The sequence below is a fragment of the Crotalus tigris genome, unplaced genomic scaffold (assembly GCF_016545835.1).
Source record: "Crotalus tigris isolate CLP2741 ecotype Arizona unplaced genomic scaffold, ASM1654583v1 scf7180000018862.1388955, whole genome shotgun sequence".
Lineage (NCBI taxonomy): Eukaryota > Metazoa > Chordata > Lepidosauria > Squamata > Viperidae > Crotalus > Crotalus tigris.
The window spans coordinates 493,820-514,966 of NW_024097242.1; the positions used below are offsets into that span (position 1 = coordinate 493,820).

General features: G+C 36.9%; 1 protein-coding gene across 2 annotated transcripts; it reads left to right on the plus strand.

Moving 5' to 3' along the window:
- The first annotated feature begins 1,152 nt into the window (after positions 1-1,152).
- On the plus strand, positions 1,153-20,135 carry KLHL6 (kelch like family member 6). Of its 2 annotated transcripts, XM_039357048.1 has the most exons (8): positions 1,153-1,642; positions 2,210-2,325; positions 5,243-5,408; positions 11,803-12,252; positions 12,900-13,137; positions 15,666-15,868; positions 17,092-17,305; positions 19,642-20,135. In XM_039357048.1, exons 1-8 carry the CDS (start codon positions 1,589-1,591, stop codon positions 19,941-19,943), a joined length of 1,743 nt encoding a protein of 580 aa, XP_039212982.1. In that variant the 5' UTR covers positions 1,153-1,588; the 3' UTR covers positions 19,944-20,135. The 2 variants fall into 2 exon arrangements, with proteins under 2 accessions (XP_039212982.1, XP_039212981.1); XM_039357047.1 differs by lacking the exon at positions 1,153-1,642 and having other exon boundaries at positions 1,660-2,325.
- The last annotated feature ends 1,012 nt before the right edge of the window (positions 20,136-21,147 follow it).

The following is a 21,147-nucleotide window of genomic DNA, read 5'->3' on the forward strand; positions in this document are numbered from 1 at the left end:
AGTTTGGACCATGCTTCCAACCTTACTCTGTTTCAATAGAGTTTCCAGCCACACCAGAAACAGGTGAAGAAAGAAGCAGAAGAATACCTCCTTCCAAGAGAAGGAAAGGAAAGACTGGGGGCAAAGCACCCTTTCTAATCCCATGGAAGTTGGAGATTTGTTTCACTTTTCCTGCTCTCCCTGTCCTCTCTGCCATGGGTTGGCAAGAGATGTTGAAGGGATGGCTTTTTGGCACAGTGGCAGAGTTCTGACTGGTCTGCAGGCAAAAGACAATGTTCCTAAAATCAGTGACTAAGGCCTGTGTCATTTTCCAGATTTACCAAATAATTTGTCACAAACTGACCACTTGCCACTATTTGTAATAACAAAGATGAGAAAAACACAGTTTTGAAGGGCAATAACAAATAACCAAGCAAAGGTCACTTTGAGATGGACAATGGGCAATTTGAGGATGCCATTATGTGTTATTCCTTAAAAAAAAAAAGGTTGATGTAGTGCTTTTTTTACTGGGACCAGCAAGACATGCAAATGATTCCTCAGTTTTGAAAGCTCAATAGCATAGAATGAACCTAGATCAGTGGTTCTCAACCTTTTTAATGCCGCAACCCCAACCGGTCGTAAGTCGAGGACTACCCAACCGGTTGTGAGTTGAGGACTACCCAACCGGTCGTAAGTTGAGGACTTTCCCTTCCTGGGAGCGCTGTGCATGCGTGGTGCTGCCCCCTGCGCCAGCCAAGGCGTAGCTGGCAAGCGGCAGAGATGGCGCAGGCCGACCACCGGCTGGGCCACCAGCTGGCCCAGCCCAAGGGAGGTAAGACACCCGCCGGGCCCCATGGCGCCAGCAACCCTCCCTGCGCCCGCAGGCGTCCCACCTCCCACCCCTGACCCTCTTTTACTTACATTTTTAGTAGTTGCTCAGCAGGGAGGGGTGGAAACTTCCAGACAGCTCGCCTTCGCTGCAGACAACTTGCAGCACCGTTTGCAGAATGGGACTTTTGGCGGGCTCAGCAGGGCAGAGACAGCCTGGACAATTCCTATTGGCTTTTGAAAGCCAATAGAATTAGACTCTATTCAGGTGGTGGACTGCATTGTTTGGCGACCCTCGTGAAATGGTCGTTCGACCCCAAATGGGATCCCGACCCACAGGTTGAGAACCACTGACCTAGATTGTATTTTCTCTTCAATATTGCCGATATTATTACAAAGTACTTATGTATTGCATTGATATTATGGCTAGCATTGATATATATTACAATACTGGGATTATTTTAAATGAAAAATGACTTTACATGGTTACCAATATATAAAACAAATATGTACTGAAAAATCCAGTTGTAATTAGTATGTAGACATCCTTTTTATACTCTTATTAAAATTACAATTTGAAAGATAAAAACTAATACAAACTAAAAAAAAGAATAAATAGAAAAAATAGAAAAAGAAAAAAAGAAAAAATAGGAAAGAAAAAAGAATATAGTATAAAAAGAAAAAGAAAAGAAATGACTTCCACTTATTATTTTAGTAATTTATCATCATCTCTTAAAAGTTAATATATAGTTCTCCTGAATATGATACTGTTGACATTCACATGCTATTGAGAAACATTGTATCTCATTTCCGGTTATTTGAATTTAAAACACTAGTAAGTTTATTTTCACTATACATTTCCTTATCCATATGGTCAATTTTAATGTTTAAAAGGTTTAATACAGTATATCTGGACAATGAATTTCAATCACCTGCAAAAAAAGTGAAAACAGTTTTAATACTATTTGTTATAAATTATAGTCTTCTCATATTCAAAGGCATATATGGAAGTCGTCTTTAGGTATATGAAAACTACTTGAAATATATAAGATTTAGAAAACAATTGACTTTGTTTGTGTTAACAGGATGAGAAAGTGCAAGGCTTCCTGTTATGTGAGTGTGACAGCTGTAGATAAGTGGGGAGGCCCTCACAGGAAATCCGTCTTACATCTGCAGCATGACTTGTCTAAGGCTGAGAGGCTATCTTTAATTGAAGTATCAATGCTAGTGATGCTAGTGGTGGTAGTGATCAAACATGGGGGACTTGGTAAAGAAGGACTTGGAGGATCAAACTGTATTGCCTTTGGAAAATGAATGTACCAGGAACATGGGAGAATTTGTGGAAGTTTCTCTGAATGAAAGGGTTAAATTTAATGACACAGGCTTATCCATGGTCCTACAGAATGGCTTGGAGAATCTCCGTCTGGAAAACTCTCTCACAGATGTTACCCTGTGTGTTGGCAGCATGCATTTTTCATGCCACCGTGTGGTCCTTGCAGCAGCAAGCAATTATTTTAGGTAAGGTAGATATTTAAAATAAGACCTCTTCATTGGATTTTACAAACTTCTATCAACTTAGCAACTAGGATGATAAAACTACATTTTTGAATCCTTGATTTAAATCTACCTGTATTCTGTATGTTTCCCAAAATTTTGTATTTGGGATGATGCTAGAACACATTTATAGTGAGTGTTGTATTGTATTTTTGCAACCCAGATCTTTGTGTGTGTGTGCTTTTGAATCAAATTCCTGGTGACTGCCTGGACTAGTCTCTGCAATTTAATTGGCAAGATTTTTCAGAAGTAGTTTGCCATTGCCTCCTTCCTAGGGCTGAAAGAAAGTGATTGATCCAAGTTACTCTGTTGACTGTACCTAACATGGGACTAGAACTCATGGTCTCCTGATTTCTACTCTGATCCCTTTAACCACAACATCAAATTGGCTCAGTATTAGATTTAACAAACAGAGAGATAAGCCTTTCAGGCTTTCCCAAATTAGATATATACATATATTGTCATTATTATCCCTTTCCTAGTGATGAAATTATTTGTGGAGTTTTTGTTTGTTTATTTTAGGCATAATATAAAATTATTATCAGCATTACTCATACAATTTTATAATTTTAAAGCCTAGCCTAATATATATGCAGGCTGAAATCCCTAAATTATAATCACTATCAGGAATGAATTGACTGACTTTATATTAGATGCTAAAATAATTATTCTTTGTTAATAATGTAGGAGTTTCTAAGTACATTCAATGAAATTCCTCTAAAAAAACTTGCTGGATTCTTTTTCCTTTGTTTTCTTTTTATCTAGAGAAAATAGCTCTGGTGTTATAGAATCATCAAAATTTAAAATGCTTTGGATATCATCTATGTACTCCAATTCCTTGTTCTGTTTAGAGAAAAGCTTCATTTGTGATTAAAAATGTAATATTTTTGACAAAACAAATATGAGAAAGTCTTGGGTCATGTTCAATAAAGTGGCAATAAAATGCAGTGTTAGACTATACAAAGATCTGTAAACTGTTAAAACACAGATCTGGGGAAAGACTTATCCAGGATTGCTTGATCTTATAAATAGGCCAGATAGCATCCTGGAAAAGGTTATCATGAAATTCATAGTACAATAAAATAGATTCCCCTGTTTCAAAATCAATCCATTATAGAGGCAAAATCTTTGAGAGTGGAGATTTTTTGAAATCTATTGTGTAGCATATAATTTGGTTCTTGAAAAGACAATTCTGTATTTACTTAAATATAAATTATTAAGATATATAAGGAGCTGAATCCATATCTGTAATTAATTCAAAAAGTTACAGGTGAACATGGAACTTTTGTTTAGCCATTAATTTATGTAATGAATTATTCCATAATTTTTGTTTAATATAATTATATGCTGGAAAATAAATCATCAGGATCAGTGCCAATCTGACTAATGTTGTAGATCACTTGTTTAAACCACTATCTAATCATTTGGGATTTCATGAAGCAATCCTTCCTTGTTTCTAAAAATATGTTTGTGACGAAAACTTAATACTGTAGGCTTAGCAAAGCCTTTTTTTTCAATCGACAGTACCCAATTTCCAGAGAACAACAACAGAATCCCTGGAATTTTACTTGGAACACTTAAAGGAGGTCTTAAAAGTTTTACTTGTAGTTGGGCAATATGTTATTATTGGTCAATGTACTTCAAATTGGAGTTCCACATAAAATTGAGGTACAATTTTTTGCATTGTTGCAGGAACAAATACCCCGTTTTTTGAATAAAACATTTGAAGTAAGGCCATCAGAGTAGATTTTGTTTTCAGAATTTTTTTTTTCTTCCTAGTATTTTCGGTTCCCTTTTATTCAGACCATCTATTGGTTGCAACAGGTGAGCCTAAACTTGTGAACTGAAAAAGAGTGACTGGCCCAAAATCACCCAGCTAGCTTTCATTCCTACAGTGAAACTAGAACTCACAGTTTCCTTGCTTTTAGCCTAGTGCCTTAACCACTAGACAAATCTGCATTTGCATTTTGTTTTGCTATTTTGAAGTAATACCTTTCAGTGAAGTTACTAGGATAGAGCATAATTAAATAAAATGCCCAAATAATTAAAATACTTCACTTCTGTCATCTCATGATCTTGAATTTTCCATCTGTACTTTTTTTTTTAATCAAAACCGAAAGCCTTAATTTTATCATGGTTAATTTGAATGAATTTTTCTGGCAAAATTTAACTAATGCCTCAAGTAGACATTTCAGAACCAATGTAGTATGTGAAAGAACAAAATTATCTACATATAACAAAACACAAATTTTATTTTGACTAATAATGGGCACTGGGCACTAACCTGAAGTAATGTAGTTTCCCGATTATTGACAGAAATATGGTATTAAATAGTTTAGGGTCCAAAAAATAAACCTGTTTCATACACTTGTTCCTACCCTTTTAAGAAGAGATTGGACAATCATTTGTTTGAAATGGTATAGGGTTTCTTGTTGGAGCAGGGAGTTTGACGAAAAGACCTCCAAGATCCCTTCTTATTCTGTTATTAATATATTGCTTATAAATATAATTATTTTGTCAAACCAAAATGAAAAACCTCCTTACTCTGCTGTTGTAGTGCCCAAGCCTTTGGGAAAAACACTATCAAAATCAAAATAAAATCATCTGTATTGATATAATTATTAATTTTTTGTTCAATCAAAATAAAAGCACAATCTCTTTGCTCTGAGATATTAATGAACCATTGCTTTGGCATAATATTGGAATATTTATTTGATCACACTGAAATTAAAATTCCCAATGTTCTGTTGTAATACTGATGTCTTGCTCTGGTATAATAAGTGAAATAATTTAAATGGCATTGCATGCTTATTTCCAGAACATTTTGCAGACTGACTGGATTTTCTAGATTTACTGAATTGTCTATTTTTTTCCCCTTTAGGGCAATGTTTTGCAATGACTTAAAAGAAAAGTATGAAGAAAAAATAGTTATTAAGGGAGTTGATGCAGAAACAATGCAGATTCTTTTGGACTATACATATACCAGTAAAGTGCTGATTACCAAGGAAAATGTGCAGAAAGTCCTTGAAGCTGCCAGCCTTTTTCAGGTAAGTGAATGTGTGCAATTAATGGAAAATGGTAGGGCCAAAGCACATAATAAGACTAAGCTATGAGTTAATTTTATTTAACTGCTACATTTAAACTGTAGCCTTTACAAGCATAGCCAATTAATGGCTGTTTACTATATATTCTTTAAAATATTGCTATAGAGGTAGTCCTTGTTGATTGAGTACAACAGGGATTAACAATGTGGGAAGCAGTTGTTGAGTGAAACTGACTGTGCTTATCATCTTACTTCAGCTTTCCTTTGCTTTTCAGACCAGGGAAGGTCATAAATGCAAGGACTGGTTGTAATTTACTTTTTTCATCACCATTATAACTGCAAATGGTCACTAAATGAGACAGTCATTAAATGAGGACTTCATTACCTATTTTACCTTTTTGCAAATACTGCAAATTATACTGTTCAACAAAATAATTTTTTTGTTATGTTTTAAGTATTCTAAATGTTGCCATGAAACTATTGATTTAATTGGTTGTTCTATACATTTTAAAGATATTTATTTATTTATTTATTAAATGTGTGACCCACTTAATCTTTGGACTCATAATTGCTTGATTATATGGCATGAATCAAATGTCCATTGTAAAGTTAAAAAATTATATATTGACATAATACAAAATCATATAATAAAAACTGAAACAGTAATAACAAGATACAATAACTTATAACTGATAATGTAATATAGGACTCATGGTACCCCACAACAAAGTGGCCACTGAATGTACCTCATCTCTTTTATTGATGAATTACTCACTGAGATAGAAACAGAACCACTGAAGGAGGTGACATGAAGCTGGCTCCAGGTGTTGATCAACGCTTCGTTGAGGGAGGGGTCTTTTTCACAATCCCTGAAGGAGGCGGTTGTGAGGCCCCTGCTCAAGAAACCTACCCTGGACCCGGCTGATTTAAATAACTTCCATCCAGTCTCCAATCTCCCCTTTGTGGGGAAGGTTGTAGAGAGAGTGGTGGCGCTCCAGCTCCGACGGTCTCTGGATGAAGCGGATTATCTAGACCCTTTTCAATCTGGCTTCAGGCCCGGCTTCAGCACAGAAACTGCTTTGGTCGCGCTGATGGATGATCTCTGGTGGGCCCGAGACAGAGGTTATTCCTCTGTCTTGGTGCTACTTGACCTCTCAGCGGCTTTTGATACCATCGATCATGGTATCCTTTTGCGACGACTCGAAGGGGTGGGAGTGGGAGGCACCATTTTACGATGGTTCTCCTCCTACCTCTCTGGCCGGTCGCGATCGGTATTGGTGGGAGGGCAGAGGTCAACCCCGAGGCCCCTTGAATGCAGCGTGCCACAGGGATCGGTCCTCTCTCCCCTCCTATTTAACATTTATATGAAGCCGCTGGGTGAGATCATCAGACAGCACGGGGTGAGGTTTCATCAGTATGCTGATGATACCCAGTTATATATCTCCTCCCCGAGCTCTCTCAGTGAAGCGGCCGATGTGATGGGCCGTTGCCTCGAAGCCGTGAGGGTCTGGATGGGGGTTAACAGACTCAGGCTCAATCCTGACAAGACCGAGTGGCTTTGGATGTTGCCTCCCAAGGATCATGTCGACTGTCCAGTGTTGACTCTTGCGGGGGAAAATATACCCCCTTTGGAGCGGGTTCGCAACTTGGGTGTCCTCCTTGATCCACAGCTGAATTTGGAACATCAATTGACGGCTGTGGCTGGGAGGACCTTTGCACAAGTTCGCCTGTTGCACCAGTTGCGACCCTACCTGGACCGGGAGGCTCTCCTTACAGTCACTCACGCCCTTGTCACCTCACGTTTGGACTACTGCAACGCGCTCTACATGGGGCTACCCTTGATTGGTTTTGTATTGTTGTTTTGTTATGTTTTATGTGTTTTTTATTGTTAGCCGCCCAGAGTCCTTCGGGAGTGGGGCGGCTTATAAATTTTAAAAATAAAATAAAATAAATAAAATAAACTCCCCTGGATTGGGAGGAGGGTCTCTAAAGACAGGGTTTATAACAACAATTTTCAGGATTGCCAGCATCTCTTGAAACAAGGTATTGGTTACCCCCTTCATCCAAATTATCAAAGTTATCATGGCTGTAGATAGGAACCAGTAAGAGCATGCATCAAGCCCATAAGTGACAAGCTGTCAGATTCTAAAACCAAGAAAGCCTGCAGACTTACTTATAAGCTATTTCCTTTATTGTTGCTCACCTGTAGACAGAATCTTGCCGAACTAAAGTAAACTACTTGCATCAATAAAGATATACTCTTAGAATTTCTATTTAGACGCTAACTTGATCCTCTTCCACCCAATCAAACTATCTAAACTTTGCTATCTGTTACACTTCTGGATTGCACTTCCTCATCTTGGAAATTTGGTCTACATTCCATCACACAAGGTCATACTAAAATACATTCTAAACTCTGGTCCATAGACCAAAAAGCATCCTAGATAGCAGTCAAATTATGCTTTTGTAGCTCTCAGGCTGTGGAATCTCTCTGAGAAGTTCAGTTTGCAGCCTTGGATCATGCAGGAATCTTCAAAGGGGCCCTCCTGTTGATTTGAATAACTGGGCATATCCATAGTGAGAGAGACATTTCTGTCCTAAGTCCTTTGGGGCTTTAAAGATCAGTACCAATTGTGTGATTTCTATACCTTGCATGGGTCATCAGCTTAACTGTTGTACTGTGTATGTGGCATTGCAGTTTCTGGAAGCTTTTCAAGCACATTGAAATGATGTTACAAGTTGCAACCAAAGTATAAATAAATGTTGCTAAGTCTGGATTACTGAGGAAGGGTCACAATAGACTCATTAGCCATAAATGGGTAGACATATTCTCACCATGTCTGCAAATCCAGTGATAGTGGTAGATCAAAAAATATTTATAAATTATGAAACTGTTCCTTCAGGAGAATGGAGAGAGATGAAGCTCTTTATTTGCATATTATGTTCCAATGTATAATTATGAATAAAAAAAAATTGTGGATAATGAGCCTGTGAGTCTATGAATTTGGGGGGGTATTTCCACAACTCTTGAAAATAAGCCCCAAATCCTACCTCCAAATCACCAAAATAGTAAAAAAAAAAAAAAAAAAAAAAAAAAGCAGAAATAAGGCTATAGTATCTCCCATCTCAGATTTACCACTTTTGCACTGTATATTTTCTAGCTTATTTTCACTGTGGAAGAAACAACATGCAGGGGCAGAATAACATATAAGGCCAGAATGCTATAAATTTCTAAGATTGCTAGGAAATATTAGGGTGGAATCTGGATGTGAATTGTGCATATGAAAAATGGGGGGATAGGACTGAACTTTGTTCCAAAACAAATGAAACTGTTTATAGATATACTGTATAAACAAATTATCCCCATATTTATTAACTGTGATTACATGAGATAACAGCAGATAACAAGATCACAGGTAACATAGTCTGTTTGCATAATCACATCCAGAACCAATAGTATCTAAATTCCAGTTTCCAGCTTTTTCTTTCCCAATAGCACCTCTGCTTTGTCTGGAACAAATTTCAATTCTTCTCTCTCATCCAACCTATTAAGCTTAGGTGTGTTCAAGGTCGCTGATTATTTCAGGGAATCAGCACAGTACTGAATAGTACAGCTGAATGTTATCAGCATACTGAAAACATACTCCTCTGGAAATAGATTATAAGTGGTAGATGTAAATGTTATAAAGAATAGAAGACAAAATAGAATCCTGTGAGACCATAGACCAATGACTTGGGGGGGGGCAAGCATTAGACCCCTCCCCAGCATTAATTTTTGGAGGTGCCCTGACAGAAAGTCCATTCTCAGTCAGGGAAACTCATGAGTGATCAGTCATATTCTCTGATTACAACCTCACAGGCTTGTTGTGAGGAAAATTAGTGGAAAGAGTAATATATGTAGTATCTGGGAAGGAAGATATAAATTCAAGAGTAAAAAACGAATAAACTCTATTTTGGCCTTCAACATACAAAGCTAGCAAAATTAAGCTAGCAAAATTAAGATGGGACCAGTGATAGACACTTTGTATCATGGTACATATGAGGGCACTCTTTAGGTAACCAGGGGACACATATAGTATAACATTTTTATGGGAATAGTAAATGAGGTCATAACACAACATGGGTTGATTTTTCTGTTTTGGAGAGCTACTTTGGGAAAGGCATTTACATTTTTACTTGTTTTCAGATGCCAAGCCTCCTTTAGTGGATCTATTTCACATTTTTTTTTAAACTTCCTACCTCACTATGGGAGAAAGTGCATTAGTAGTTTTTCTTGCAGAATTGAACAGAACACTATTGTAATTCTTGTCTCATTAAGTAATAATCTGGCTAAAATCATTATTATTTGTCTGGGAAAGATATTTAATATAATCAATTATGCAACATCAGATGGACTACTGATTAAATAAGCTTCATTGAAAATACTAAGCTAAATATTTCCATACATGTATCTCAAAAAAACAGGAAACAAGTGGTTTATACACCAGGTCTGTTAATTTTCAGTTTTTGTAAGCAACTAAATGTGTCAACAGGACATGGTTCAGAACATAAGATTCTCCTGTGAATAATTTTTAAAATCTACATACCCTATTAAACTGTTTCTGGTTTTTCACTTCTCTCTTTTACTTTTAATTACTTTTTAAAACCATGTTGTACTTCAACTGTAACTAATTTATGTACAGCAACCAATTTTTTTTGAGGTTTCATCAGCTGTTAGAAAGAAACTGATATATTACGAGGACTTGCTTAACATGTTTTGATGCCTAAAGCATAAGACAAGGTGATGCTTTTATTATTAAGCAGAATTGAGCAGTTGCTTCATGAAACAGAATCTGAGAAAGAGGGGGATGTGGAAAGTAAGAACAGCTCTGCTCTTAAGGGACCACTGGAGGTAACTGTCCTCTCACCAGTTGTGCTTGCATAAAATCTGGAGAGGCATCATCTTTAGGTCAAACACTTCAAAACTATTTGACCCAGCACTAGACTTATCCTGTGCATACAAGCTTATTATACGGATGGTTGAATCTTACTGTAATACTAGTAAGAAAATAGAATCATTCCTTATATCTGAAGGTAACCAAAGAGTGTATGATACATACATACAACTTGGTACCTCAATGGAGGACATTTTGCAGAAGGTTTTGAGAAATGGCCAGCAAGCCACCAGTATTATTTTCCAACATTTACACCTGACATGGTTGTATAACTCAGCCTTATGGTCAGACTGATTCCAATGCTGATATCTTTTAAAGTAACTGGATGGATATTTAGAAAGTATTTGCCAGCATGGTCCAGACAAGGTAACATTTTTTCTTATTGTATAATTTGATAGCTTCAACAATGTATCAAATAGTTGTATTAAACCATGAACTCAGTATAATATAAACAAATTAATCCCAGTACTAATATTACTTTTGGATCGATTATTTTAATGATAATTAATAAAAGCATACATCCCCAGCAATGTTATTATTAATTATTGCACTAACAATATCAGGTAAGTGGGATTATTAATTATTTTTTCTAACCCCTTATATATGCATTTCAGTAATATTACTGAAGGTTATTAGCAGAATATTTATTTGGAAAATAACTAAAATAAATTACTCCCATTTTCTTAATTTCAGGAGTACAATAGAGAGAGTATATTTTATAGCAACATAATTGTTGCCCTTATTAAACAATTGGGAGTCAAAACCCTTGCTGATCTACTTCTTCTAATTCAGAGGACAGTCAGTAGATCTTAATTTACCTTCAGCACAGTCATTTCTGGGAAAACTTTGTCTGTTGTGGTATTTTACTGAGATTAATTTGCATAAGCATTCATTATCTTAATATAAAAGATTAAATGTTTGTTGAAAATAGCAATTGCCATTAAATGCAAAACATTAGCTTGCTATTTAGCAGAGTGATATGCAAGTTTAACAGTTTTTGAGGTAATGTATAGTACACTCAGAATCCAAGGCATCCTATCAGTTGCATTTAGGGAATAACTGTGGAGAAGGCCCTTGTCCTCTAATGCTTGTTCATTAGAACTTGTGAAGTCCTAGGATAAATCTGGTTGGCTATTGCTTTACAAAGAATAATATTTTGGCCTGATCCATCAGCATTTTTCTTACATTCTTAGATTTAGGACTTTGCTTCAGTGGTTCCAGGTGGTTGTGAAAATTTGCCTGGCTGCTGATTATCTTGTTCTCCTTGAACTGTATCAAAATATTGTCAAGATCAACTGTGAGAAGAAAATGTTTCAATTGTGAATTGCTACCACATAAGTAACATCAACTGAAACATGCACAAATTTGAACTACTGTATGTAACAAGAAAACAAGGGTTTTTCAAGAGCAGTAAAACAAGACAAGAAAATGGGTCTATATGATATCTTTCTCCTATGCTTTCAGTTTTTGCGCATGGTAGAAGCTTGTTCCAGTTTCCTTAAAGAAGCTTTACATCCAGAAAACTGTGTTGGGATTCTTAGGCTGGCTGATGCTCATTCCCTTGATACATTGAAGCAGCAAGTCGAGAATTATATTGTCCAGAATTTTACACAAGTGGTGAATTATGATGAGGTCTGTGAGTTGCCTGCGGAGATTCTACATAGCATGTTAAAAAGTGATGACCTCTGTGTCACTGAAGAAGCTCAAGTATTTCAGATAGTTATGAAGTGGGTGCGTTACAAAACAGCGGACAGGCTCCCACTCCTCCCATATATCCTTGAGAGTGTGCGTTTACCTCTTCTGGATCCTTGGTATTTTGTAGACACTGTTGAAGCAGATCCACTCATCAGACAATGTCCTGATGTCTTTCCTCTGCTTCAGGAAGCCAGAATGTACCATCTATCAGGAAATGAGGTGAGTGAAAATGTAATAGTATTAAAGGAACTACAATACAAAGATTGATTTGTGATAAGAAACTTGATTGCTAAGTGCAACTTTGATCAATTTCATGGATAATGGCTTCATGGCTTTCAGCAACCCTTTTTTGCTCTAAATCAGAGATATATTCATATATTCAAAAGCTCACATAGCTCCTGGCATACATAAATATTTTTGTATGAACTTTTGTGGTAATTTTATATTTTCCCCTAAAATTATGCAATTGCTGATGATCTATTATTAAATTGTCATAGGATTTTTTTTGTTATTGTTTATATTTCTACCTGAAAAATCTGTTATTAATTATACTTATGAATGAATTCCTTATCACCCTTTTGAGTATGATGTGTTTAAAGCCTAGAATAATGGTGCCGGTTTAAGGGCTCAGAGCATCTTCAAAAATTGCTTCCAAATTATACTTATTATACATCTTAAATGGGAAATTGTAAGTAAGTTATTGAGTTCTGCCACATTTGACCTCAGAATCATATGTCACTTCTAGTCCCCACAAACATGTGTATCTATGACCTAAATACACATTTATAGGGGGGAAGGTGGTTGTTGGTTGCTATTATTTTTTTATAACAATAATGATAATACTGGTTAATTTTGTTTTTGTTTAGATGATTTCAGGAAGAACAAAGCCCAGAATGCATGAATTCCAGTCTGAGGTTTTTATGATCATAGGTGGTTGCACAAAGGATGAAAAATTTGTATCAGAAGTAACTTGCCTCGATCCTTTGAGACGCAGTCGTTTGGAAGTGGCAAAACTGCCAAACACAGAACAAGAATTAGAAAGTGAGAATAAAAAATGGGTGGAATTCGCTTGTGTTACACTAGGAAATGAAATCTACATATCAGGTAAGGAATAAAATAATTTGTTCTCTCTCTCTTCTGCCTTTTTTTTTAAAAAAAAGAAGAATCACAGAGCTAAATGGTGAATTAGCAAGTAAAGCAGACAAACGGATGCAAGCTGAACTCTGATCCACTTCCAAAGGATAGCATCTCTGGGGAAGCGATCAGAGATTCCAAAGGCTTTACTTCCAGAAGAAACCACGCTGTTTAGCATGAGTGTTGCTGACCTATAAGGTGCCTTTATGTAAATATTTTTGCTTCTAGTGTGTCAAATCATGCCACATGGCAGCTGGTTTGCTGATGCTTCATTCTCCCTACATTCACAGTTGCATGAAGTTGTAACTTGATGGGCTTCTTCCCATAATCTGGTGTCCAGTAATGGGCATTGGGCTGTCACCATTCTCATCATTTGGTACCCCTGTGTCTTGGCACTTTTGTGCAATGTATGACTTACATATTTGCTTGCAGTGGCCCTGCTGCTGAAGCAAGGTTGATTTGAAGCAGTTGGGGAAGAGATGTTGCAGCAGCTTTGGTGGCATTGCTCTCTATCATCTTCCTTCCTTCCTTCCTTCCTTCCTTCCTTCCTTCCTTCCTTCCTTCCTTCCTTCCTTCCTTCCTTCCCCCTCCCCCCTTTGCTACAGCTCCTATTCAGACCCCACATTTATTCAGGTTTATAAAAATGTGAGTTGAAGAGTGCTTAGCAAAAAGGAGTCTTATTGGATGTCCTGTGTCTATGGGGCATAACTGTTGCCTTCCCTGCCTTTATTATGTTTATGCCTAAGAAAGAAAAAAATTAAGATAGCAGGGCTGTGCAGAGCTTTGAATTTGATCTCCAAAATGTGTTTAGCACAGGCAAGAATGTAAATGTTTTATCTGGCTACTTTTATTTTGAAGTACACAGTAGCCCCATCTGGATTCCCATTAATCCTAAGTATGTTTTGGAAATCAGATCCAAAACATTACATAGCATGAATAGATAAACTTATAAGTGCAAATATAATAGCATGAAACAAATCTTTTGCTTCTTATGCAGGGTAAATTGTTGAGGGTATAGCCATGGATGGTGAACCTGTGGGTCATCAGCCACTTATGATTTCATAGTCCCATTTTTTGTGAAGTTTGAGTGCAAAATAGATGCATCTATTTAGCTCCTTAAACCTCCCAGATCCTCTCCCAGATCAAAAAATAAGAACCAATATTGTGTCCTCACTGGTGATGTCACTTCTATGCCACTTCTGCACCTTTCAGATGCTGGAAGAATATTTATGTAGGGTCAAAAAGTATGTCTATTTCTAAGTGCAGGCATGTAAAGAATATGACAAACTGGCACCGAGAGTTAGGTTTAAATCTACTCTCTCCCACAAACTTTTATAGGACCTTTTAGTTACACTCTTAACAATGGAAAATACTTTTTGGTAGAAAAATATTGAACGATTGAGTACTATATATACACTTTGGCTCTTGAAGAAATGGCAGGGTATAAATCTAAATTTTATCTAAGATGGCAGCACCTGCATCAGCTGCGGCTGCATTGGCTCTTGAAGGTGAAACGTTTTTGGAGGCATATAAGGGATATAGGCCACATGATTGGGAAGGTTTTAATGTGTTTAAGCAATGTAGTGGGACTAAGCTAACATACGATCAACAATCTTTGCTGGTATGGCGAGTTTCTAGTTGTTTCGGAACGGTTGGTGGGACCATTAAAAGTTGTTTTCATTGTTTGAAATTGTTCTGCCGGCAGCAAGACCTGACTGCTGGCACAGCAACGGATTCTGTTGCAAATCAGAGCTGTTTCCAAAGGAGGCAAAGGAGGAGTGGTCCTGGGATTATGGAGCGTAGGAACTGGATGAGGCTATTGGCAGGCCCAGAGGAAGGGAGAGAGGCTTTTGGAGCAGTTGGAGGCAGTGACAGAATGCTCCAGGGGTGAAAAGGAGTGAGGCTTCTTTAAGGAAAAGGTGGAAGAGACAGGATCAGAAAAAGGAAAGGAGGTGAGGGTGTCCTGCAGGAATACAAGCTAATTTGAGGGCTAATCCACATGGAGCTCCATTTCCATCTGTCCTGTTTGCCATCATTCTCTCCCTAGAGACTAAAATGGCCATTCTGAAACTTGAGCTGGCCACGAACAAGAAGTGTATATTGGAGGTGGTGGCCCTTTAGAGCTGTATGCAACGAAATTTCATTTTGATGTATGCCAATTGGTGTACATTCAAAGTGACAATAAAGTTGTTGTTATTATTATTATTAAACTAAATAGATAAAGAAGTCTTCAGTTTTTCAAGTATGTCATTATTGATGCATTCCAGTTATAAACATAATGATGTATTTAAATTCTGTGAATAAAAAATGTGTCAGAGCTTTTTGAGATTAGTTCTGTTTATCTCTTAAGCAATAAGGACTAAAATCTTAGTAAACAAAAAAAATAGACAACAGCATAAATAGACAAAAGCCTAATGAGAGCATATGAACAAAAACTGCTGTTGAGAATATGTTCTGGATCTTTGAAAAAAGTGGAATTTGATTTTTATTTTCTGCAGGAGGAAAAGAAACACAGCATGAAGTCTGGAGGTATAATTCATCCATCAACAAATGGATCCAAATTGAATATTTGAATGTTGGAAGATGGAGGCACAAAATGGCTGTTTTGGGCGGCAAAGTGTATGTGCTTGGTGGTTTTGATGGTGTACAAAGACTTAACAGTGTGGAGATTTATGATTCCTTTCACAACTGTTGGTCTGAGGTAGAGTATAGCTGTACTTTCAGTATTAGTGAAACAGAAAACAGGACCAAAATAACACAATGTTGCTATTTAATGTAAGTGAACAGGCAGATAGTGTTTTCACACACACCAGAAATGTTTTTTAAAGTCTGCATTTATAATACAGTGTAGAACTAGCCAGCAAATGCACTGAGTATTAAAATAACTTTATTCTGCCCTCCATTATCAGCTGTGCAGTATGAATGTAGTTTAGACAAGAGAGACATGCAGAACTTAGCACATCTGTTTTTCACGCCCCATGTAACAGCTCTTGCAGGTGAAGATCTTCAAAGCAGATCAGAAATCCCAGGCTGTTTTTAGATGCAGCCTACATAGAGGGTGTACAAGTCAGAGCAAAGCAGTGCTCAAAGACAGTGTTGTAATGTTGTACCATTACTCTCAATTCCTGTTTCCCACTTTTACATTAGTATGAATTCATGAAACTGAGAATGCAAAAATAGCAGTGTGTGTATTTTACTTCATTTGTCAATTTTTATGGGTCTAAATTAAAACAGAAAGATGTATATGTTTAGCTACATGTTTCCTAAGAAACTCATTTTCCATTTATAAGCAAAAAGTTTCTATTCTTTTTTTTCAAAGTAGCATTTCCAGTCTATATAAGAAATATTTTCTAGAATTCTATGTTAGATTCCTCTTGTGGACATGCACATTTATTTACCTATTGTGCTTTGCAATATAATTAACTTCTGCAGAATTAGTCCAACTCTGTTGAAAAATAACAATTCTTGTTATTCTAGCTATTATAATAATATTGGTACACTATTAGTAATGTACTTTATTTTACTCCTGTTGAAAAAAAATGGGTTCCGGAATGATGATTAGCCCAAAGCACCCAAAGTCATTCCATTGGCAAGTACAGATTTGAATCTCTTATTCTACAGATTCATATCTATGCTTCTTCCTTCTTTCTTTCAAACATAACTATGTTGTTAACTTTTGACTCCTTATCCCATAAACACTGCAGCAAGTTTTGCATTATTTTTTCTGACTCACAAAGATTTTGAAGCCACTTTTCATTGTTTTTCTATTATTGTAATATTTTTCTTCCTAATCAACTAGTATCTTTTAACTTTGGACTTCAACTTAATTGTATAATCTATTTCCCTAATATAATAAGACACATAAAATCAAAATTAATTTTTAACACATTCCTAAATTACTTTATTTGTTTGATTTTAATAAAGGCAACTCCTCTCATGATCAGTGTGAGCTCATTTGGAGCAGCCAGTTACAAAAAGAAACTCTATGTGATTGGAGGAGGACCCAATGGAAAGTTGGCTACTGACAACATACAATGTTATGATCCAACAACAAACAACTGGTGCTTAAAAACACCTATGCCTGTTGAAGCAAAGTGTATCAATGCTACAACTTTTCATGACCATATCTATGTTGTGGGTAGGTTTAATATCTGCTTGAACATGTTTAAATAATTTTGCATGTTTTTATTAACTCAGAACTCTTTATAATTGTACTTATTTTCATTTACTGCACAAATACCACATAAGGATGTAAAAATATGACTTGTGATACTCTTTTTTAATTAGATGTGGATACTTCTAGAGACATAGAGTGCATTTTAGTGTTAGCTAACATACAATAGTAAAGTTACTACTAATGATACACTATTAATTAGAATAGAATGAATATATTGGTATTACTGAAATCATTTAAAAGTAATGTAATAGTATGATGCTTGCTTATATATGTATACAGTGAATGTCCAGCATGAGTGTGTGTGTGTGTGTGTGTGGGTGTGTGTTGGTGTGCATACATACATACACAAATGCCAATGCTTTTAGATGAACTTTTGAATGTAAGAGAATATTTTGCTTTGTTTTCAATGAGTCTGACATATATGTGTCTCCTCTCACTTCATATATACAAACCAAGATTCTTTGACAATAATTTCATACACATTTTCACTAAGTCACAGACAAAGGCATAATTGATGTACAATTTAGTAGGATATGCCAAAAAAGTTGCTGTGTATTTAATATACTTTCAGATATAATTTTGATTTGAATAGATCAAATCAAAACAATTTTCAGTGGTTAAATAATTTGTACAAAAGAGTTTTTGTATTCTTTCTTATACCAGGATGTAGGCAGGAAGTTAAGCAATAGACATCCTGGAATCAGTATGCATTGTAATCATAAATGGTGTAGTGTTACCTATGTGCTTATGGTTACTTACTTACTGTCTGTTGAGACACATTGATTTGGTAAGTCCCTCTTGTCTATGGAGATTCTCAATCATCCAGATCACAGTTATCCCAAAGATGCTTTTCCACGAGGCAACTGGACTTTCTTTTTTTTTTTTTTTGAAGACGTTTCACTTCTCATCCAAGAAGCTTCTTTAGCTCTGACTGGATAGTGGAGAATGAAAGGATTTATCCAAGGAGTATAAATCCTTCCATTCCCCACCATCCAGTCAGAGCTGAAGAAACTTCTTGGATGAGAACAAAATGTCTTCCAAGAAAAAAAAGAAACTCCAGTTGCCTTGTGGAAAAGCACCTTTGGGGTAAGTCCCTTTTGTTTTCTGCCTGGATTTTCCAGATCAGTGTGGCTAGAGAAGACAAGACACACATCCCTGGTCATCAACAGCCAGGAAATACTTAGGAACAAAAACACAAATCAGTTTCAATGTAACACTGCAGCATATCAGCTTCTTAGGAATACATGGAGGCCCAATGAATTTAAAACAGCAGTAAAACTATACTGATTATTATGTACATTTGCGCTCTCTCTCTCTCTCTTTCTCTCTCCCTCTCTCTCTCTCTCTCTCTTTCTCTCTCACGCACACACACACACACATACATGCCTAAGCTGCCAGGCATTAGTTAGAGGGACTTAGGCCCATGTCTGCATTCAGGAGGACTCAAACAGTTGGACGGCTTCAGCACTTTTTTTTATCCCCCCAGATCCTTGCTTTGTTAATTCACAAATCCCAGCAGCTACATTTGCTTGTTGATTTACAAGTCTTTGCTTCAGATAACATTTCTTCTTTGATTTCATAATGATTTGTTCCAGTGGTGGGATTCAGCCAGTTCGTACCATTTCGGCAGAATCGGTAGCTAATTTTTTGTTGCCCAGGCCCAGAATAGACTTCTGGAAGCAGCATCTACACAGAGAACTGGCTGTTCACATATTTGAATCCCACCACTAATTTGTTTTGTCTTTTCTACCTACCTGGAAAGGATCTTTGAGACAAGATTCCTGGCTTTTGTCTACTTGGCTTACTTTAGATTATGGCAGCTTCAGCCTAAATCTCATAGTAGAATAATTTTTGGTTGTCCATTTTTTTACAGCATTGTGTGTGGGGAGAAGAAACTTGACTCTGACATAAATACTCTACATTGCTCTGAAGCATAGTGCAATCATGCCTGAATTTAATGGGCCAGTTGGGGAAACAGAATTCCATTACTCCCAAATATCCATTAAATCACAAATTACATCATTTGCAATGGTTTACATAGGTTGCAAAATGATATCATTTCATAAATGATGAAAATCATCATACATACCATAAAAATTTAAAAAAAATAACTGTCTTATGTAGATTGTCTGCTTCAGATGCAATGGTCTTGTCTATTATTTTGGGGGGTATATCTAGAGACAAATTTGGTCTGTTGCATCCAAAGTCGATTAATGGGAGTCTGTTAAATTGAGGTTTCACTTTATGCATTAGCAGTCACTTGTTGAAAAGAATAATTTTCCATCTTCCCTTTCCAGGTGGGGCAATGAAAGCACTCTATTCTTACAGCCCACTCAAAGATATATGGTGCCTTGTGACTCAGTTAAATCATGAATGTGCTAGTTGTGGGATTGCTCCTTGCAACAACAAACTGTTCATTACTGGAGGACGGGATGAGAAGAATGATGTCATTGCCACAGTGCTATGTTGGGATGCTGAGATCCAGAAATTGACTGAGGAATGCATCCTCCCTCGTGGGGTCTCGCATCATGGGAGTGTCACCCTGAGGAAATCATATACATACATCCGTAAGGTAGTGCCTGGAGCAATCTCAGTTTAACTTTGAAGGAAGATTCAAGATAAATGAAGAATAAGTGCTTGTGAAATACCTCATTTTTCCAAAAGTTATAGAGTCTATTGCAATGGTTCTCAACCTGTGGGTCGGGACCCCATTAGGGGTTGAACACCATTTCACGGGGGTCGCTAAACAATGCAGTCCGCCATTTTTTTCTCCTTTTCCTTAGCTGTGCTACTCCCTTTTATTCTATTGGCTTTTGAAAGCCAATAGAATAGACTCTCTTGAATAGAGTCTAATTCTATTGGCTTTCAAAAGCCAATAGGAATTGTCCAGGCTGTCTCTGCCCTGCTGAGCCCGCCAAAAGTCCCATTCTGCAAACAGTGCTGCACCAGTTGAGTAGTCCTCGACTTACGACCAGTTCAGTAATCCTCGACTTACGACCAGTTGGGGTCGCGGCATTAAAAAAGTTGAGAACCACTGGTCTATTGGGATGGAACAATCATGCGGGTGTAGTATATTTGATCAGTTTCCTTCTATACATGCTAAATTGTCAACATAATGACTAGGTATGGGAAAGACATATGCATCGGGTATGAATACATTTGTACTCCCCAAAGTGATTTATGAACCACAATAATACTGTGTGTTGGTCATCACATTTCTCTGATTTTGCAGTGCACTCTTCTGTTTTAAAAAGAATGTGCTTTATAGAATAATATGTGCAGAGGGAAACATTGCACATAAAAAGAGAGATGCTGGGTACCCTGATGCCTCTAGACACCAATGCACTCATAGATGAAAATGAAGGAAAGAGGGAAAAGCTGACATACTGCAAATTAGTCCCAACAGGCATTCTTAGAGGATAAAATGGGGGATGGCTGGACCTAGATGGCAATTAATTTGTGAGATTGCGATTAACACTATCCACTATATCCATGGCCATATCTGACCTCAGTAAATCCCAGGTTATGAAACAAAGCACCTCTTAAGCTTTTCTGCTGATATTGACACTTGGGCTGAACTGACTAAATGTGTCTCCCACCAGAAATTGGCAGATATCTGCAATTCAATCAAAACATAAGAGATCCCCTCAGGATATGGAAACCTTTACACCCAGAGAGCTGGAGACTGGCCAAAGATGGTAGCCTATTAAACTTTCCTTTCAGGGTAAACAAAAGATCCCTTCCAGGAAAAAAATGAGATAGAGAGTAAGAACTTAACTTTTATGACTAGGCAAAAATTAACC